The 16419-nt window shown below is 42.3% G+C and overlaps 1 protein-coding gene across 6 annotated transcripts in view; it reads left to right on the top strand.

The window, feature by feature from the left end:
- Nucleotides 1–16419, top strand: part of fam13b (family with sequence similarity 13 member B) — a 69520-nt gene that overhangs the window by 36310 nt on the left and 16791 nt on the right. For all 6 annotated transcript variants that reach the window (XM_075481837.1, XM_075481840.1, XM_075481841.1 and 3 more), the window contains exon 7: nucleotides 225–352. In XM_075481837.1, coding sequence (XP_075337952.1) covers nucleotides 225–352 — 128 coding nt within the window. The remainder of the gene's footprint in view (nucleotides 1–224; nucleotides 353–16419) is intronic.

Here is a 16419-nt window from a genome sequence, read left to right as displayed (position 1 = left end):
CTTATAAAAGCTCATATGACCCCAGGTGGTTAAATGTCAGAGCCATTTTACTATTTCACAAGAAATATTCATCCAATATGAATTTAAAGGTAACAACACAACATAGTTTTTCTATGTTATATTGAGGATAAAAGGCACGACGCCCAGCTTTTATTCAGAACAGCGGTCCTATATCGATGATTTTGTTGCAAACCTTTGGACTTCTCTTTTTTTCCTGTCTCCAGATCACAGAGCTGTTGGATGATGACAAGTGTGAGGCAGAATGTGAAGAGCTGCCTCAGGACGGGGAGGAAGGACCCGCAGCCTCCGACTCACCACAACACACGCGCACTGTCGACAGCCCCGAAGCCAGGTGAGACTTCATCTCAGAGTCTGATAGGAGAGTGTGTGACATCTGACAGACTGCTGGATTTAAAGCCAACACTCTGCATTGTTGACAATATTCATGGCTTTGTACTGACTGTTCCTTGCATTTGTGTATTATCAAATTGACATTATGGCACTCTGGACTGTGGTAAATGGGTTTTTAATATCATATCCCAGATGATTATTGGTTTATTTTTGGTATTACGAACTTAAAAGTGGGTGTTTTGGGGCGATTTCAGCGTTGCATGCTGGGTTACAGTGCTCTCTAATCTGGGCATCTGCCCTGATGCAGCTTAAAGTGTTTAATGCTCATGTCTGAATTCACTGAATTTGCTGAAGCTGTGGTTACAAAACACAAAAGCCAGTCTGGAAAACACATCAGCAGTCGGATACTATTCATTACTTGGAGACATTATTAGCTGCCTTCTTTTAAAAAAATGTCTTCAAAGGGGTTTTTCGTGCAAAATAAATATAAGTATGACCGTCATAACAAGTGTGGGAGTAGAGCTTTTAGTGTGTTTAATGCTGTGCTGCAGAATCCCGATGCTTTTTAGTTGGTAGCCAAGCAGACGAAGAATGTTTGACACAGTCATGCAGAGATACTGAGTTCCTTCAGATGTAGTCTGGAGGTCCATAGATCAGTCCTCCAGTTGGAACATCGAGATCCTCTCAGTTTCCTATGATAACCATCACTGTATATGGACACCTACACATAACACGTACACGTAATCACAAGCAGAGGGCTCAAGTGAGCGGTCAAAGTGTGCACAGAATGCTAGGAGGCGGGAATTTCTAAAAATAAATAAAGCAAAAACTCTTCGATAAACCTTCAGAGGAAGCGCCCCCTTAGTCATCCTAACTGTTATGTTCATTGCTCAAGCTCAGACTGCAGTTTCACTAAATCTTTGGGATAAGCAAGTTTGAAAAGCTCAAACGTTGCTTTATCTTCAACAACGAAATCTTCAATGCTGTTTATCAAATATGCAGGGCGGTGCCAACGAAACAGAAATAATGAAAACAGTAAAAATATTCCAACATTTGTGCGTAAAGACTGACGGTCTGTACCCTGAAACAGGTGAGCTGAAAACTGATGACGGTGTCATAATTGGGGGGTGGGGGGGGTCTGCGGTATTTCTCAAGCAATTTGTTTTATGGGAAAATAAATGACCCTTTCCATTCAGCTGAGTGTGCATAGCTGTCTGCAGACCCCACGGTGGTTTATGCTCTGTTTTACAGCTACGCTGCTGTTAATTACAGGGAAATTATTGCCACTTTTCCTCATGAGATCATTTTATGTGATCATTTTGTGTCACTTGCTCTTTAATGTCAGTTGCGGATCCCTCAAACTGCTTTTATGTTTTTTAATCCACACGGGGGGCATTTTGTCATCATGGAAGCAAATTTAATTACTATCTTTACAGGATGGGAAGATTTGTGTTTAGTTTTGTGTGCGCACACCGCTGATGTTTCTCAATAGCTTCGTACAAAAGTTGGAGATCTGTTGGTTTTGATTCTTTACAACAACGACTGGTTTCCCCAGGTCTTATATCGCACCCGTCCTGTGGGACAACACAGTCCAATCCTTTCTGTGTTTTGTATTTCTGCACAATGGTTCACTGTCTTTGAAGGATCTGGGTGTGGGTTTGCTGGTTGTTGGAGCGTACCTGTTCTCCCATTTTACTGGAATAAAACAAAGCTGACAAGACAGTTTGGATCTTTACATCCCAAGTGATGTTTTTCTTCTTGTTGTTGGCATTAATGCTCTGTTAGCTGAAACAGGCCTGCAGCCATCATCCCTCTGACCTTGCCTGGCCTCCTCTGGTCTGGTGGATTACTGCTATTTCTGTAGCTGACACTAAAAAGCTCTTTAACTAACGCGGAGCCTTAGAGAGTACAAAACACCAGTGCATTCGCTTCTTTTTAGATCAACAGATTATGCAATTACTGTTGAATGTGTGTGTCAGTATCTCAGTTGTATGTTTCACATCTTAGGAGATTTCATAAAGCTGCCATTGAAATGTTTAAATCTGCCTGACCAGTCTCATGTTCATGTTAAAGGCTGAACAGTAATTATTAATCACTTTATTGATTAATCTCTTAGTTATCTCTATCTCTCTTAGTTATAGAAATAATGAAAGTTACCATCATTCAGTGGGGTCACATGGCACTGAAAGGATCAGATTATAGGCTAAATTACAATAAGAATGAGTTGAGCGAGGGTAATTATCCTTGGATATATGGCAGTGAATGATTCGGATTAGGTGCACAAAGCATGTCATACTCCGATACGATAGTTGGCGCTGTACCCATTTCAATTATTGCTAATAGAGCCACTTCTGGTTGACCCCTTCAACAACAAACTCAGGCATTCAAGAAAATGGCGAATGAAGAGCAAGATGAAGCTACGTCCCTCTATATTTCGTCTGTGATGAGCTGCTTATTGCACAAACGCGATGCACAACGGCGCATTCTCCATCGCATTGTTTTTCTTACTGACGGCGACTACAACAATAATATCGTCTCTTCCGACTTCCGGTTCATGACCCCGGGAAAAAATCTCGAGCATGCGCAGAACGCAAAGTCTAATTCACCACGTGCTTCACGTGAAATTTGACTTTCAACCGAGTTATCTCGGGGTCTTAATCCGATCGCGAGTAACTCGATTCGACCCAATTTCTTATCAGATTAACGTGTCTACTTGCACTTAATTACTCAATCTTATTGTAATTTAGCCAATTATCTGATCCTTTCAGTGCCATGTGACCCCACTGATTGTTTCCTAAAAGTCCAATTTGAAATATTCAACCTGTCAGATACTCAGAAGAACTGGGTTTACTGACCTTAAAAACTAAGAAAACTTAATTATTTCCATTTTATAAGCAGGAACCTGTAAATATTTTTACTGTAAAAAGACTTAAACTATACGTCACATTACGAGTTGACGAGTCCATATTTTTGAGGTGAATTATTTACAGATTTTTCAGAACTTTCCTGTGATATGTTTCACAAACAAGCAAACAAACTTTAACGTGATGCTAAAAGTAGTTGATCAATACCAGAGCTGCTCTGCTGGACACTATTTATTTATATAGTTATTTTAATTGTGTATAAGTTCAAACATCGATATAAATTGGTTTGGCTTATTTTGGTTACTCACAGATATGCACAGTCTTAAAGAAAGATATACACACGATGTAGATATACATGTGATAGATGAGGTAGACAGACATGCACAATATACACAGTCTTCTTCACAAGATGTACTGGGTTCATAATCCGACGAATCAGAATTTTTAGAGATCAGTTTTCTGTTGATTAGCTGTTTCATTACCCCACAAAGTGTGCAGCTCTGCTCATGTACCTAGTAAAACTAAAGAATCTTTGCTTTTTGTGTGAGATGGATGTTGCAATTCCCAAACGTGCCGTGTCAAGAATCTGTAGGGCGTGTGCGATAGTCTGCTGTGTTTTGAGGGAGTTTCTTTGACTCAAAACAACTTGTGTGTTCTGGAGTGACCCCGCCGCTCCGCGTGGTTGTCACATATTGCGTGACATGCGGTTTAACTGTCTGTAAAAGCTTTGAAATGGAACCAAAGTTCTCATCTTGTGACTCAGCATGTTGTTTGCATAAGACTTGACAGACGGGGAAGTCTGTCCACTGCTGCGCTGTTGCCGCGCTCCCTTGATAGACTCCGACAGCCTGTACACACTTCAACACACACCTTACATTCTGGCAGCGCGTTTCACATCTAAATATAATCTCTGGTATTTTCCTGATCTCTCTTCTTACCCCATCTCTGCTTCCCGCCCTGTCTGCCCCTTGGTGGAAAGTATTTTTCGTGAGGCCACTAAAATGTCCTGCCAGCTCGAGGAACGGGGCTCTGGGGGGGGGCTTTTGGCCCCAGTGAGGATGAGGAGGCGGAGGGCAGGACGGAGGCATGGATTAATGTGGGGAACAGAGTGAGAGGAAGGTTGGCTGAATCGCAGTACAACCCTGAACGATTTATTGATTTGCAGTCTTGAGTGAAAACGCAATACCAGAATGGAGGTGAGAACAGGTCGACCCAGACAACAGAATTCAATCGCATTACTGAACGCTTGTTTTTGAATTTAAGGTGAAGAAGAGCTACCTCCCTCTCCAGTTTAACTTGTCAGTACTCGCCACTACATCCATCACACCTCCCTGAATAACGTGTCGTGTACGTTGCTCTTCTTGATGTGAGATTATCTGCGGCTTATTTCCACGTGTCTGTGATAATTTATTGCCCCGCATGGCACCACACCATGTTAACAAATGCTCCTTACAGTTGTGCCAACATTGTGCTCGTTCCTGCCCACACATAAACAGACACGACACGTGCGCACATGTCTCCCCTTTGGGTCACGGTCTGTGTTTTGTTTAGTTTTTTTATGGCGAGTGATTCGTACATGCGCACTTCACCGACTTGCTCGTAAAACCATAGCAATCGTGTCCATTTATTCACAGTCGTACATCATGAAATTAGTCACGAATAGCCTTCTTCAGAGTGCTCAGGCTTTTGTTTGTGTGCATATTTTCCCTAAACTTTGTTCATTTCATTCATAAATTACATTTACAAAGTGCCCTGCCTGCTGGTGTATATTTGTCATTTCAGGTCTTTAATCGGCTCAAAATAAATGTTCCTGGACACAGCTGCCTCCGTTACTTTTCCAATTGCAACGCATACATCTTACAGCAATGCTTGCCTGGTTTTCATGGTGCAGACTGCTGGCATAAACCTTCACTAGCACTCAGTTAGCACTAGATCTCAGTGACATAGTTCACAGGTACAGTGTGTGCCCACAGGCTGATCCTTTTCTTTTTTGGGGGGTGTGTGTTGTTTAAGTGTTGTTGCTCCAGCTGAGCAGTGCCAGAGCAGACAGTTACATGCTGGATGTGAAGTGTGTTCATGACCTTTTACTCATTCACAACTAAAGTATTTATATATGTATATATATATATATATATATATATATATGTATATGTATGTATGTATATATATATATATATATATATATATATATGTATGTATGTATGTATGTATATGTATATATATGTATATATATATATATATATATGTATATATACATATATATATAGAATAGAATAGAAAAATACTTTATTTATCCCCCAATGGGGGAAATTCAAATTCATCAAGTAGCTCAACATTTTTTTAAATATTTACAATGATTGTATTAACAACAATAAAACAACAATAATAATACTACTACTAACTAAATAATAATAAATGACTAAATGACAAAATAAACAATAAATAAAAATCAATCAATCAATTTGAGAAGAACTCAGCAGTCACTGTTATAAAGCCTTATGGCTGTGGGAACAAAGGACCTTCTGAACCTCTCAGTCCTGCAGCGCAGAGAGATGAGCCTCTCACTGCAGCTGCTCCTCTGTCCTGTCAGGATGCTGTGGAGAGGATGTTTATTATTCTCCATCAGAATCTAACTTCCTCCTCATCCGTTTCTCCACCACAGCACTGAGAGGGTCTAGCCTTCTGCCTACAACAGAACCAGCCTTTTTCACCAGTTTGTCCAGGCGCCTACAGTTTCTGTCTGTAGTGCAACTCTCCCAGCAGACAGCAGCATAGAACAGTGCACTCTCAATGATAGTGTGATAAAACATGCACATCATATCACTGCAGACATTGAAGGACCTGAGCCGTCTCAGGAAAAGAGACGGCTCTGGCCCCTCCTGTACACTGCGTCTATGTTGGCAGACCACTCCAGTTTATTATCCAGCTCCACCCCCAGGTATTTGCAGGTCTGAACAGTCTCTATCTCCCCTCCATCAGTGCAGACTGACTGGTATGGGGTTTTAGTTCTCCTGAAGTCCACCACCAGCTCTTTGGTCTTGGTGGTGTTCAGGAGCAAACAGTTATTTTTGCTCCAGTCAGTAAAGGCCTCCACTGTACTCCTTCTCCTGTCCACCATGCACACATGCCACAACAGCCGTATCATCAGAATACTTATGAATGTGGCAGGACTCTGAGTTGTACCTGAAGTCTGATGTGTACAGGGTGAAAAGAAAAGGAGCCAAAACAGTACCCTGTGGAGCACCAGTACTGCATTCCAGTGTTCCAGAAACACATTTCCCCATCCTGACATACTGTGGTCTGGCAGACAAATAGTCTATAATCCATGATGTCAGGGAGGGGGCCACACCCACACCGAGCAGCTTGTCTTTCAGTATGGGAGGCCGTATGGTGTTGAAGGCACTGGAGAAGTCAAAGAACATGATTCTCACATATGAACCAGGTACATCCAGATAAGCATATGCCTGATGCAACATGTACAGAATCGCATCTTCCACTCCTATGTGTTTCTGGTAGGCAAACTGGAGGGGGTTAAGAGCCTCAGCAACCTGCAATCTCATGCGACGAACAATGAGTCTCTTCATGGTCTTCATGATATGAGATGTCAAAGCCACCGGTCTGTAGTCATTCAGCTCCACCGGTTGCCCTAATTTGGGCACTGGTATGAGACAAGAAGTTTTCCACAGCACCGGGACTTTTTCCATCTGAATGCTCATATTGAAGAGCCGCTGAAGAGGGACTGCTAGTTGACCAGCACAGTCCCTCGGAAGCCTTGGACAGACTCCATCTGGGCCTGAAGCCCTCCCTGACTTAAGTCTCCTGAGCTCAGCTCCAACCTCCTCTATAGTTAGACACAGAGGTTGTAGCGGAGGGATGGCGACAGGAGTGATGTTGCTATCAACCATAGAGATGGGGGTGGGGGTGCAGCTGGACAGAGGAGGGCTAGTGGTAGAAGCTGCTGCAGAGGTGGAGGTGAAGCTGGGCTCAGGAGACCAGGCGGTGGAAGTTGCTGCAGAGGTGGAGGTACAGCTGGACAGAAGAAGCTTGTTGGTGACAGCAGAGGTGGAGGTGCAGTCAGGCGGAGGAGGAGGCTTGGCGATGCAGGTTGCCATTGAGGTGGAAGTACAGCAGGGCAGTGGAAGCAGTATAGAGGAAGCAGCTGTAGTGGTGGGGGTGGAGGGAGCAGCAGCAGAGGAGGGAAAAGCCACACTGTCAAACCTGTTGTAATAATGGTTGAAAGTATTGGCTCTGTCCACATCACCTTCTACAGACTGAGAGTTCTTCAGTCTGTATCCAGTGATGGTCCTCATGCCCCTCCACACCTCCAGCTGTCTCTCTACCTTTTTCTTGTAAGCTCCTGTTGTACACTCTTCCGCCTTTCTCTATCCCCATTCTGGAACGCCCTCTTTTTCTGGTTCAGGAGGTCTTTGATGTCACTGGTGATCCATGGTTTGTTATTTGGATAGCACCTTACAGTCCTCACTGGAATCACAGTGTCCCTACAGAAGTTAATGTAGTCTGTGATGGTGCTGACCCTCCTGTCCATGTCAATGTCCACTTCATCTTCCTCCAGCAGTACAGCTCAGTCTGTGACATCAAAGCAGTCTCTCAATGCATCACTCGCCTCTGGTGACCACTTCCTGAAAGATCTGGTAGTAACAGGAAGTCTTTGTACACACGGTCTGTATGTGGGTTGTAGATAGACCATGCTGTGATCAGATCTACCCAGTGGTGGAAGAGACACTGATATATATATATATATATATATATATATATATATATATATATAAGAAGAACTGCCTAACAACACACAACACACATCTTGTATCTAGTCACAGACAGACTCACAATTATTATAATAACATGCAAATTAAATTAATGGTATTTTTTGGTAACTGTGCCTGATTTGTAGTTTTAAAAAAAGCTAAAAGATTTTATGTACAATTTGAAATCCAGAAAATCCTCACTTTTCTAGTCATGTAAAGTAGCACAAACTGTCATGATTTAGCTGGATAAATGCTTAGAAAAATGGACTGATTGGCCAGTTTGGTTGCAATTAGGTTTGAGAGCAATGTTTAATAAACAGGAAATAAGTCGTCTTTGATATTGATGTGACAGTTCAGTCACTTAACGCTGTTAAAACTAAAGTATTTAACCCTTTAAGGTAGCTGCAAACAAAATGTAAGAGGGGAAATCTAACTATATTTATTCCATTAATATTATTATTACTATTATACTTAAAAAACGAGTTTGAACTGATGTAATTTGATTTGCTTTTGTTCTTCTTCACACTATCAGAGCTTCCTCCGCCCACTGTAAACATAAAACACTGCATTCTCTGAGCTTTTACCCATATTTTAATCAATTAGATGTTTAAGACAGAAAAATCAGTTTGTACTGCATCTTGCAAAAGCTCACAAATGGTAAAAAGTAATTTAGTCTTTTTGTTGTTGTCTTGTACCATTAAACATTGCAGCTGGTGTTTTTTACTTTGTGTTTAAAATTATCTTTCACCCTGCATGTTATTACATTTTCTTCTGTACTTTGACTGCTTCTCAGCACGATCTATGTTTCTTGTTTTCTGGTTGAAGGTCGAGGCCACTCACTTTATTCTGTCTTTGCTATAAAATGCTGAACATTTTGAACCGTCTCGTGTTGTCGACGCAGCAAAATGGACAAAAAAAAGCTGAATTTGGTTTATTAGTGTGACCGCTGCTCTTTTTTATGTTTGTGTTTTTGTTAACGGACCACAGACATCATTTGAAGATTTCTTGAATTTTTTTAAGCTTTTTTTTCAGCCTGGATTGGCCACAAACTCCGACCTGGCAACCTCACACAGCCATTAGTTAAACCCTGATGTGGGATGACTGCGCACTCACTCACATGAGGTTACACGTAGGGACTGAAACTTCTCTGGTAGCATTTTTGTGGTTTCTTTCCTCTTTAGCATTTGTTCACATACGGACGCACCTTCACAGCACAGTTCTCCTCAAAGATCCAGAAACGGTGTGTGTAGTGCATTAAGTTTAATTATATGTGTAATTATCTTTAATTCTTTCCACTCAGTCGAGGGTTGTATAAACAGTGTTATGAGTTCTTGCTGTGTCATTATGGTCATGTTGTTGTTTCTTCAGCATGACCAAGCAACAGTGCAATAATAGATCACTTCCCTCTTTTGACATTCTTTTTCTTGTTCTTGGTAAAGACTTTTTCTTCGTGATACTGATTCTGTCTTTAAACTGAAAGAATCTCCTCTGAAACCTCTTTCTGTTGGAAACTTTCTGCCACATGGAAATGCTATAAGGAAATAATGTAGTTTACTAGAGTTTATGAAAACATTTTGATTCAAGTTCCTTAGATTTAGGATAATGTTGGGGTCCTTTATAACGCCAGCATATGATAATATAATATACCATTTAAATGGTATGGCAGGACCCTCCAGCTCTACTCCATTTCCCTTTTTAACTGTCTCCCCCGCGTACCTCTCAAGTCTGCAGTGATGCACACATCACATCACACTATTATTATTGTTATTATTATTTATTACATACTGATAAACATGAGAGAAAGCCCATAATTTACAATAACAGCAGCCTAACTTGAGCTCTTTTGGTTTACCAGGAAACCTTCAGGATTTAGAGGCTTTTTCAGGTGTTAATAATCAGCTCCTTATGTCACTCTTTCTGCCTCTGACTCGTCTGTAATTTGTTAAATGCATTAATGCGTTTGGCCGTCATCACAAAGGCTCACACATTTGTGTTTCTGGGCTAATGTGGATCGTGTGTGTGTGCGCGCGCATGACACAGCCCTCTGCAATAACTGCTGAGTTCATCGGCATCACTGAGAGGATCAAAGAATGAACCTCCTCCCACTTTCTGCTTCTAGACTGGCCCACACAACTCCTTACCTCTTAGCAATTGGCTGCCAACTCCAGCCCTTCACATCCCATTGGTCCTCCTGAGGTTGTTGCTTGGTTACATCAGAAGCCCTTATATTTGAGCAGAGCTCGGGATGTTTACTGCAGCACTTTTACAGACAGTGCAGAGTGAGACAACCTCACTCACACACACACACACATTCAAAAACACAAACGCATACACGCAGCGGTTCAGAGGACGCCTCAGTATGCACCCTGGTGACATTCTTGCTCTGCTGCTCGACCTGCTGGTACTGACGCTGACACCCCAAAGTGCTCAACTGGGATAACCGACCCACTTGATACAAGGCTGACCTACAGACGTGTCAGATACTGAAAGAGGAGAACTGTGACAGACAGAACCACACAAACAGCTGGATACTGCTCCTACAGGAGATGTGTGAACTGTTTACCAGGCAACAAAAGGAGAAAGACAGAAACCGTGTGGAACTTGGCTAAAAGTCAAGCTCACATCTCGGCTGGACATTACGTTAAAAAAAAAAAAACGGCCCGGACGTCAGTTACTTAGGCTCTAGCTCGCAGAAGCAAAGAGAACAAACGACAAAGAAACTTCCAGAAAAAGCCAACACACACCTGCAGGGTGGACCCAGTGGCATAAAGAGGGCAGATCAGAGAAAGAGAAAACAGCTGGAGACATGAGAATGGCCTGTGACATTCTGCTGCAGAGGTAAACATCAGGGTTATGTAACTCCTGTTGTCTGACTGGAATGAATGAATGGATGGATGGATGGATGGATGAATGAGTGCCTGGAGGAGAAAGCGGTATTTGTGGTTCAGTGATAGATCATGCTGTGAATGAAACGCCTGAAGTATTGATTAACTTATGGGGAGGGGGATGAATTAGTGGAACTCCTGTTGAGTTATTCAAACATTATTATAGTTGGAAGAATGGAGGGAAATGTGGTTGGTGTGTTTGTTGCTTAATGTTTACTTACTCAGAGGCGATGAAACGGGAGAGACGATAGGAAGTCTTTAGAAGGAGAAAGGTGATCATGGCATTTCTTAACAGCTGATATTAGGTTATGCAAGCTTAATGGGGGGGGGGGGGTGTTGCCTGGGAATGTGTCAGCAATTTGGTTCACAGTGCAGCTGTCTCTTTTTAATTAGTTTTCCCTGTTAATTTAGGCCTCTTCAATTCATCTTTTCATAAGATCTGACACATTAAACTTTAAGTAGGTAAATGCACTCACAGTTGGCTTTTCACATGTTTTATATTACTGAGCAGCAGTCGCTCTTAGAAGGTTTTAGAGGTAGACAAAAGGGTCAATTTTGATTAAGAAAACCTTTGATGACAACTCTAAACCTAGACCGTTCAGGCGGTCACATAATTAAACACTTATTTCAGTCTTTACTGAAGCAAAAATGCCACATATAGCACAGTAGATGGCTTTGAATTGTTCAAATCTAAATCTCGTCTTTGTCCTTTGACCTTCCTTTTGACCTTCATATATTGAATGTTTGTTACTGGCTATTAGATTTATCAAGAAAACAGTTAATTGATCATGGTAGTTCTTGTTGTACATTGGTTTGAATTGTGTGCATTTTATGATACTTTTGTCTCAGAATCTTTGTGAAAAACTTGCATTTATACTCACCAGCATTAGAAAAATGTTCAGAGCAAACTGTTGGCAGTCTTGCATCATGACTGAGAATGATGAATGAAAGCAGGGACGGGGAGGTGGAGCACCACTGTGCAGGATCTGTTGAGTCAACTAAGCAAACAAAATTGATTGTTTTTAGATTGCCAAATCACTGTGGCGTAATAAATGTCTCTGCCGGTCATTTATATTCCCCTGTGAAATAGCAGCTGATGGATAGTAAGAAATTAGCTGCACTGAGGCACAGAGACAATCAGATCTTAAATATTTGAGTTGGTCTGTCTTTGAGTTGTGGACCGTTTAAACTGAGGCATCTGTTATTGGCTGTTTCTTGGCCTTAACTTTAAGGGGGCTTTGAATGTTTACTTGTAAAGGGGCAGAACGAGGATAGCTGTTTATGAGATGTAACATAATGCGGATGATTTTTGTCTGTGCATGCGAGTTGGATGTTGTGTAAAGGAAGCAAAGCCTAAGTAGACCAAATGTATTTCTGTCTGAAGAGGTTACCAAGTCGGTGCAGGGACCTGGTGTGTGATGTGTTTGGGTAAGTGTGCAGCCTTGCTGCAGTCTGTTGCCTTCCAGCCAGAGCTGAGCAGAGTCAGGTTGCTGACAACAGCACCTCTGTGGAGTCACAGCTCCCCTCCGAATTACCGTACGCTCCCACACACTCTCACATTCGGTCCTTTCTGTTGAGCCATCAGAATAATTGTTGTAGATAATGTGAGGACGCTGCTGATGATCCTTTTTCCTCTTACAGGTCAGCACAAAAAAAAACAAAGTTCCTCCGCAGTCCTTTCATTTTGTTCATTTGATGCAGCGAACCACAAACATGTGGAGCTGTTGTAGTTGTTCTGTCAGCTGATTTGACCACCCTGATGTTCTCTGTCGTCTTAGCTGTGTGACACTGATACTTTTGCTCTACATTTGTCACATGTATACATTACCACTGTATGTTTAGGTCGTTATGTTACACAACATCCAAATGTGACCTAGTTATTTGGACCAAATGTAAAAAGACTGAAGAGAATATCAAAGCCCCACGTGGACAAGTGTTTTTGAAATACTCGTGAGCAGGCTAAATTTTGCTGCAGTATTTTAAATGCCTGTGCAGGTTCAATTATGTCTCTCAGTGATATTTATCTCCAATAAATGAACGTCACATCCTGCTGCAGGGATAAAGTGATGCAGGTTCTCCTTTACTGGAGCTAAATATGACATTTAATGGGTGCTTAATAAGATGTGGACACCATAAAGACCGGCTCTGTTTAGTAACGCTTTCATCGCCTCTGCAACTTGCACATCGGTAAACTGGAGGATGAATTTTCAACTGTAATCTTACATTGGCAGTAAATTTAAGTCTTGCAATGCATGAGAGCCTTCACCTCATGTTTAAACTGCACTGTGCACAAACGCGATCACATAAAATTGAGGAATAACTTGTAAATCTGACATCTTATGTCCACCTTTTATGATACAAGAGCATCATATCATCCAAGCGTTTTCACAACGAGCTAAAAAAATTATTACATTATCTTTCTTCTTTTAATGAAATACATGTGTCCTGTAAGCTGCTGTGGATTAAATGTTCACGCTGAGGTCAGCAGACAGCAGATAAGTCTGTGATCCGAGCGATTCTGGCTCCTTAAATCTGCCACAAGCTCACTTCGGACCACTTTGGTTCATGAAAGGTAAATGAATCAAAACTTAAGAATGATCCTCCAGTCAAATTTAAATCAGAGGGTATCTTATAGAAGAGTCATGTGGTGGAGTTGCTTCTATTTGTGAACAGCCATCTCTTGCCAAGTAAGGTTTAAAAACAAGCAGACTGTATGTTAGTAACTGTGACTTTATCAAACACAAATAATTTGTCTACTGAAGTCCCTATCAACAGATTTACAGTATCACTGCCAACAAACAGCTCGCAAGAAGGTTTGACTCGTTAAGATGTTATCCAGATCTTATCTGTGTCTGCAGCTCCGGCTTAAGGAACTGATCTTATTGATTTAACTTGGAGCGCTTCTGAAGGCCGACTTGTTGTTTGACAACGTGCGGCACAGTGGCACAGAGCAATTTTAGGTCATGACTAAAGGAGAGCTACAGTAAAACATGTCATCACAGGAGACTGTTGCACATTGACACGAATGATCAAGTGTTATGCAACTGCACTTAATGTGCATTTCACATGTATTAAGATTTGCTTTGATGCCCCCACTGCTGCTGCATGGGGTTCTTTTCTGTTTGGCAGGCCGTGAACTTCCCAAACTGTCACACAGGTGGTGCATTTGCAGAATGGGTGAGCCAGTTCAACCTGCAGGCATCAAACTGGCTGAGGGAGGTTTCTTACATACTTCAGATCACTTTATACCACCTGTTCATCAGATCTTCTGCTGCTACTCCCAGAGATGCACGATGAATAATTTTTTAGTGTTTTGCTCTAACAGCAACACTCAGCATCTACGAGAAGTCAACTGAATGTCGAGCACGAGTATAAACTGTGATGATGCGATGACAACACAATTCGCCATAGCATCAAGCATAACAGCATTTAAAATGTAACTTCATGTCGAACAGTAGTGTGTTTTACTGCACATCTGTCAGACTTTTAGCAACCTCGTCATAACTACTAAGAGGGATGTGCTTCATGCTGTCACACCTCACGTTGCACCTCTGCATCACTGCAGTTTTTTTATTTTAAATTAGTGACATATTGTGTGATCGATGAGCACAGATGGAGACGGATTTAGATTTAAAGTTCTTTTTTTTATCATATGCTGCTCCTTCTCATTTTAGAAGGTTTTTGTATGACAGCCAGTACCAGGTTAGTAAAGGAAAACTGCATTTGTCTTCTCACATTGAGACACAGTCAACCTACTTTCTACTACACATTCATCTGTCCTGACCAAGTCCTTCACAGCCTGAGAAGAAATAACCCAAAGGCTCTATAAAGGTTGTGTAATTCTTCAGAGTGCTGCTGACGTTACCTTGGCTGCTTTGGGAGGTCGAACAGGCCAGTTACTCCCTCCAGCGACAGTTTTCATTCAAGTTCTTAGGGGCACGATGGTGTAAGATTAGATGTTGTCTTTGCTAAGGGCCCGTGGCAATTATGTAAAGTCCTGAAGGGCCCTTTCAAAGATCTATTGCTGGAGATGCAGCCACACCAGGCAGCCCCTCAGGGTAGCTCAGCTTCAGAGTCCTCTGTCAGATGTTATCGCTGTGTTACAGGAGCCCCTTTCACACTGCCGAATAACCCGCGTTTAATTCGCGAATTTAGCGTGTCCGCTGTTGTGTTCACACTGCCGACCCGGGCTGCCGCGTCAACTCGACTCGCCTTTCGACCCGCGTCGGACCCTAGTCTTTTTGCCGAGCCGAGTTTGATGTGAACACAATCGACGCGGGTCGGACGTGGGCGTGACGTGAGGAGTTTAAAAGACAGAATGGACAGCTGATTCAGAACAACAGCGACAGGTGAGGACAAGTTTTACTCTGTTTTAGCCTACATCAAGTTGGAGACATTTTTTAATATGGCCAACTGGTGAGACAAGGAGGTCCGCGAGCTCCTCAGCCCCCGAGCAGAGGACGTTATTTTCCGCCACATTTCGGGGACGGTGAAAGATGGACCTCTGCTGGAAGGGCTGGCGAGAAAGATGGGAGAGCGCGGTTTCCCACGCAGCAAGACGCACCGTAAAGTAACATCTCCATGAACTGCATTGCAAAAATGAGTTCTCAAGGTGTCCCGCCATCATTTGTTTGAAAAATTTGATGCAGACAGGTGTATTTAACCCTACCTCCGGCGCATGGCTTGTGCCTACGTCATTGCACACGCCCAGCATTTTGTGTTTCGTGTGACGCTCTGCCACTAGGCAACGCCCCCTGAACTCGGCTTCAGGCGACACGGGTCACCCTGACACGCCAAGCGTTCACATTGCTCGACGCGGGTCGAAGGTGCAATTTGGACCCGCTAAGATAGCGGGTCGCAGTGTGAAAGGGGCTAGGGACAGCTGCTGCTGCAGGGAGCCTCTATTCCTGTTTAAAGGACAGCTGAGCATGTTGACTAACGGGAAAAGAAAGGAGAGGAGAGTAGAAGAGAGATTCAAATTAAGATCTAATGTAAACAGTCCACAGAGCCATAGCCACAGTTTCATCAAAGTCATCTCAGTTTATTTCTCACTTTCCCTCACTAAGTTTCTTTTTTGCTGTATGTTTGGATTTCCCCATTTCTTTTTCCTTTTTGTCTGCTTCTCCATCTCTCTCACACACACACACACACACACACACACACACACACACAGACTTAAGGTCATGGTCTCCCAAAGGGGATGTGAGACTGTTATGATGTTCAAAGTCAGCTGGAATAAAGGGAGAAGAGGAGGATGAGATCAAACAGGAGTGAGACATGAAAGACGAAATAAAAAGGAGCAAAAGGGGCAGCTATGATACAAAAAGAAATGTTAGTGTGGAAGGAGAGGAGGAGCGGATGAAAGAAGCAGTACGGTGATGGAATAAGTGAGAATAAACTCAAATTTAAAAAGTTGGAAAGCAGTAGCAACAAAAGAAAAATGAGAGGAAGAGAAGGCAAAATAAGAAGAATAAAGATGGAGGCCATGTTGGTTTCCTGTATGCCATTAATAATTCAGGCTGTATCGATCTACTTGAGCACTTCTTGCTGCAT

This window comes from Odontesthes bonariensis, chromosome 13 (assembly GCF_027942865.1).
Source record: "Odontesthes bonariensis isolate fOdoBon6 chromosome 13, fOdoBon6.hap1, whole genome shotgun sequence".
Classification (NCBI taxonomy): domain Eukaryota; kingdom Metazoa; phylum Chordata; class Actinopteri; order Atheriniformes; family Atherinopsidae; genus Odontesthes; species Odontesthes bonariensis.
Note: the sequence above shows the minus strand (reverse complement) of the source record. Positions and strands in the feature narration are given on the sequence as shown.